We start from the raw sequence: 4,862 nt of genomic DNA on the forward strand, positions 1-4,862 counted from the left end.
ACATTTCTGTTAGAGCTGTAAATGCATAGCAATATTAGTACCACGCCAGAAAAAGCTTCATGCCTAAGGCAAACAGGGACTTCTCAAGGATGTCTGTAGAGGACCATGGTTGGCAGCAAATACAAGCACAATGTCTCAGGAGAACTCTTCACTACTCTTGCTGTTATAATTCCTGATTTTTAATGAGGAGCTGCCAACTGTGGAGTGTTTGTGTTTTGAATAAGAATAATGGGTGGCAAGTTGGTGGCTGCCAGAAGGTAGGATGAAGTGTGGGTCCCAGGGACAACATGCTAACGTACAGAAATTTTCCCCTTATAAAAAGCTAGACTTCGGTGTCTTAGAGTCCTTCATTTAAACCTCTGTCCCTTCCCTAGAATATAGCGTGTTGTTTGTACTGATACTGCTGTAAAAGTGAGTATTGAACTGGTTGAGCACAGAGTTGCTGTAGCCCAGATGGCTAGAAGGCATAGAATTGGACCACTCTCCCACACCATGATTTGGGATATTAGAGAGTGGAGAGTAGGAATTGAAGCCTACCATGTTCTGTCCCATTTTGTCTACGGGTTCAGAGTTGAGTCCTAAAGGCACTGAGCGGCTCCCTGAGTTAGAGCCATTAACGTAGGCAGTCATACTGGAGAGGAAGTTACTGAGGCATGGGCTACTGGAAGATGGAGGTGGAGATCCTTTCTCAGGTGAATTGTCAGTCCCCGGTGATGAGTTTTCCATGACATCCTGGTGCTCTACATCTTTGGGGCTACCAGTGAGGCCACTATCCTCTGATTTCTCAGATACAAGAGTGGCAGCACTAGCCCCAACGTCAGACTTCCTTTTCCTCTTCCTGCGGAAGTTTCCATTGTCAAACATCTTTTCACAGTTTGGGTCCAGAGTCCAGTAATTCCCTTTTCCTGTCAAAGGGGGCAGAAGCACATTTTCAGTTTAAAAGGATGCACAGAGACAACAAAAAGCAGTCATCTAAGGCTTTACAATGTGCTTCTCATTTCACAGCAACAGAACAGTTACATGAACAAAGGACTGAAATAATTTTTAATCACACAAAAGCAGAAGTCTGTGGAATTCACAAAATAGTGCAGAATTTTGGGATGTGTCCTTTAGTCCTGACCCTTCACACATGAAAAACTACAAGTGAAGCCACTGGGAGGGCCTCTAGGTTTCGTTTTCTTTGTGCGGGAAGAAGGTTTTCAGTATAGAACTGGTCCTCTGAATTTACAGCAGGGAGTAATCAACCCCCATATAGGGCTGCTCTTTCAGATTCACTGGGGCAGGAGAGGTTTCTAACAAGACAGAACTAGATTTTTTGCCATCTGGGGCAGCATAATTCAATGATTTTAAAATGTTCCCAGCGGTTCTTAGCAGCTATTGATAGAAAACAATAAGTAAAGGAACAATCGGACAGCACACCAGCCAAGGGGTTGGAAACAGCAGAGGTGTGATTCCAAGCAAAACACTGTTTGAAACAAAATAAAAGCAGCCTGCTTTCCTCTTGAGAATTATCAATGACTCCCTAAAGCTGCTGGATTGCTTTCACAAATCTGAATTTTCCTTACCCTTACCATTAATTCCCAGTTAAGCTTGGTATAGGTCACATGCATTATGCCAAGTGAATTTTGAATGTGACTCTGCTTGGCTGCTCCCATGCTTGCTGAGCCTCATGCTCATCACTCTGATCAGCTCTCAAAGACCTAGAGCAGTCAAGAATCCCTTTCCCTGCAGAGATCTAATAGCAACACTGATCCAGACCTGAACTATGCATAGATGCCTTCTGTGAAAATAGAAGAGTTACTATTTGTATGCCCTGTATCTAGGTTAGCACAGCTCTTCGCAATGTATTAGGCATTTTAAAATTAATTAAGTTTAATTAGAGGAGGGAAAATAGAGGAGGAGAAAGCTATACCTGGATCATCTTCATCTCGGGGCACCTTCTTGAAACAGTCATTGAGAGACAAGTTGTGCCGTATGGAGTTCTGCCAGCCAGCTTTGCTTTTGTTATAGAATGGGAAGTTGTCAGCCACATACTGGTAGATCTGACTGAGAGTCAGCCTCTTTTCAGGTGCTCCATGGATAGCCATGGCAATAAGTGCAGAGTAGGAGTAAGGTGGTCTAACCAACTTCATAAGCTCTTCTTGGGATGGGAGAGGAAGCCAGCCAAGGTCAGATCCTCCCAAGCCGTGCATGTTAGGCAAGAGCTGTCTCTGCATCCCATAAGACTGAGGAATGAAGGGACTGGCATTGGATCCTGGGAGATAGGGTGGTGGGGTAATGGAAGGTCCGTTTAGCCAGAGGTAAGGATTGGGAGTAGCATTGTAATCCGTCGTCTCAAAAGTGCTTGGTCGCTGTGGACTAGGGATGTTCTGTGGATGGAAAAAGTTCTCATAGTAGATATTCATCTCTGGAGGTTCTTGTCCAATATTTGGAAACTGTGGGCTGCAGCGTGGTGGAGAATGCACTGGTGGGTCAAAGGAGCTCATGCTCTAACACAGGCAGCTAGTGAGTTGTGACACGCCTGTGCTGGTGCTCCTTTCCTGAGACAGGTGCATCACCTGTGCCCTTCCCTACCTACTTATGCACCTGTAAATGTCTCAGCTTGTGCTGCTGGCTCCACCCCACAGCCCTGAGTGGCTGCAGATGAGAATGATATCCTTTTTGGAATGCTGGCAGTCCCAGCCAGTCATTGATGTCACATCAACCAAACATGAAAGTTACAACTCTTTATCTTCCTGAATGAATGAAGGAATTTTCCACTAATGTGATGCACATACAGAAAGCCTAAGGTGCCTTGAAGTTAAAACCCCTAATCAGAGATCCTCCTCTTTCTACCTTGCACAATAAACCTTTAGCATTTGGAGGTTTTTTGTTTGTTTTTTTTAAAAAAGACATTTTGTGCTGCTGCTAGTAACAACTCAGAATGCAAAAGCCACTTCCACTTATCAATGACAGAGTAGGGATATATATATCTACTGAAAAAAAAATAAAAGAAAGAAAGAAAAGAGAAAAGGTCAGACCTCTTTTTCTTTCTGCATTTTTAATTGCAGAGTTGCTTGTACTTTCCCCTAGGCAATCACAGTACTGGAGGCAGATTCTGTCGCTGGTTACTCACGTGAGTAATCTTACTGATATAAATGGAATTACTCCCTAAAGTAAGGATTAATCTTGTGAGAAAAAAATGGCAAGCTTAATCATCAAACCTTTCTTTAGAGCTTAAATTGGTGAACTGAAATGGGAAATCATTATTTGCTGCTTCCTCTTTGCTACAGGACTGGTGCAGAGAGCTCATAAAACTGTGTCGCAAAATTTCCAAATGGGAAAGAAGCAGCTTTGTTCAGCACAGCTCTTTTCAGCTGACTTCCAGTAACTTCATTTATATCTATACAGACAAAAAATGGAAAAATCCTCTAGCTCTTCTTACTTTGCTTGGAAAAGTATTTACTGCCTTGCATGTCATACTGCACTTCTGAGGGAGGAAAAAGCAGAGCTGCCATCTCACCAACACCTGCCACAGAACAAGGGCAGCCCCAATGCCTGTGTCACTGCAGGAGAGCCTGCACTGTAGTTGAAAGCACAGTTACACTTCCCTTCAGAAGTGATAGTTTTATTTTTAATGTTTAAGGCACATACATACATTTAGAACTTTACTCAGCCTTAATAAGCCATATGATCAAAAAAAGCCTTGCCATGCCAAGGCCTTTTAAGATGTCGCTTAAAACATGAATTTTGATCTGTAGATCTGAATTTCTGGCTGCACTGAAGAGTCTTGCTTGGTCACACATTCATCAACTCAATCTTTTGCTGTAACACCACCAAGATTTCTCCCCTTCCTTGGCATTAGTGATTCACCAATCTCATGTTCGTATCTTTGTTTCTTTGAAAGGTATGAAAAAAATGTCACTGAAGATACAATTGAAATATTGACTACAGAATGACAAAGCTTGCCAATTGGCCAGCTCAGAGAGGCATCTCTACAGCTGTTACTAAAAAATACATGCTTTGACTGCACATAACATTTGTACTTTAACTGGAGTTAAAAACACTGCTATTTTCATCTGAATGACAGAGATGAGAGTTTAGAGCTTCTAAATGCTAACTAGCCTGTGCAGAGATACACATGAAACAGAGAAAAGTTAAGTGGAACAAGGACTGGCTTATTATCTGAGTGAAAACTGCTGTGCAAGAGGTGACTTGGACAAAAACTCAATAATACTGTGAGCATATCCCCCTCATGAAAACTATCTAAAATAATGATTTACTCTGTAAGAATTTGAATTATAAACATGCAAAAAGCTGTTTGAGCAACACTGCCTACACCTTCCTAATTAACTTACTAACATATGTAGCTGTGTATACACTAATGAAATCTATGTGTGGTCCTGCAAATATTACTGTTAAAAACATTGCTAATAAAAAATCCCATTATTTACAGCAAAAGTCAATGGCACATTCAAGAAATGTTCAAATGAGTAAAAAGAGGATCCACTTTCACAATTAACTAAGACCCAGAATAATGTACGCCAAGCAATTGATTATTAATTCTCAACAAATCGTATTTTTGCAAAAAAGAAAAAAGACCTGAAAACAAAACAAAAAAACCCCATGCAAACATTTTACTGCCTAGGGTTTGTTTAATCCAAGTAAAAAATGATCTAAGTGCGTCATGGACTTAGCTGAGAGGCATCTAAATACTTATTCCCTGAGGTGCTCTGCATGCACAGCTACCACTAACATAGACTGAAGTGGGTGCCAAGTGAATACATTGAAAATATTCTAAGCTTTATGGCAAAGGAAAAAATATTACTTCTGTGCCTGGAGACTGCAGGTTGTAAAACTTCCTCCACAAATTAATCTGTATG

General features: G+C 41.4%; 1 protein-coding gene across 2 annotated transcripts; it reads right to left on the reverse strand.

Annotated features, from left to right (window-relative positions):
* Nucleotides 1-351: 351 nt before the first annotated feature.
* FOXI1 (forkhead box I1) lies at nt 352-2,486 on the reverse strand. 2 transcript variants are annotated; one of them, XM_054389269.1, is made up of 2 exons: nt 1,916-2,486; nt 352-626 (listed from the first exon to the last, which is right to left on the reverse strand). In XM_054389269.1, the coding sequence occupies exons 1-2, from the start codon at nt 2,484-2,486 to the stop codon at nt 352-354; spliced, it is 846 nt and encodes a 281-aa protein (XP_054245244.1). The 2 variants fall into 2 exon arrangements, with proteins under 2 accessions (XP_054245244.1, XP_054245243.1); XM_054389268.1 differs by having other exon boundaries at nt 352-905; nt 1,913-2,486.
* Between the last annotated feature and the right edge of the window lie 2,376 nt (nt 2,487-4,862).

This window comes from Indicator indicator, chromosome 18 (genome assembly GCF_027791375.1).
Source record: "Indicator indicator isolate 239-I01 chromosome 18, UM_Iind_1.1, whole genome shotgun sequence".
Taxonomy (NCBI): domain Eukaryota; kingdom Metazoa; phylum Chordata; class Aves; order Piciformes; family Indicatoridae; genus Indicator; species Indicator indicator.

Coding starts and splice junctions, on each gene's coding strand:
- FOXI1 (XM_054389268.1), bottom strand. CDS start 2,486: ATGAGCTCCTTTGACCCACCAGTGCATTCTCCACCACGCTGCAGCCCA. Junction 906..1,912: donor CCGAGATGAAGATGATCCAG/GTATAGCTTTCT, acceptor CCCCTTTGACAG/GAAAAGGGAATTACTGGACT.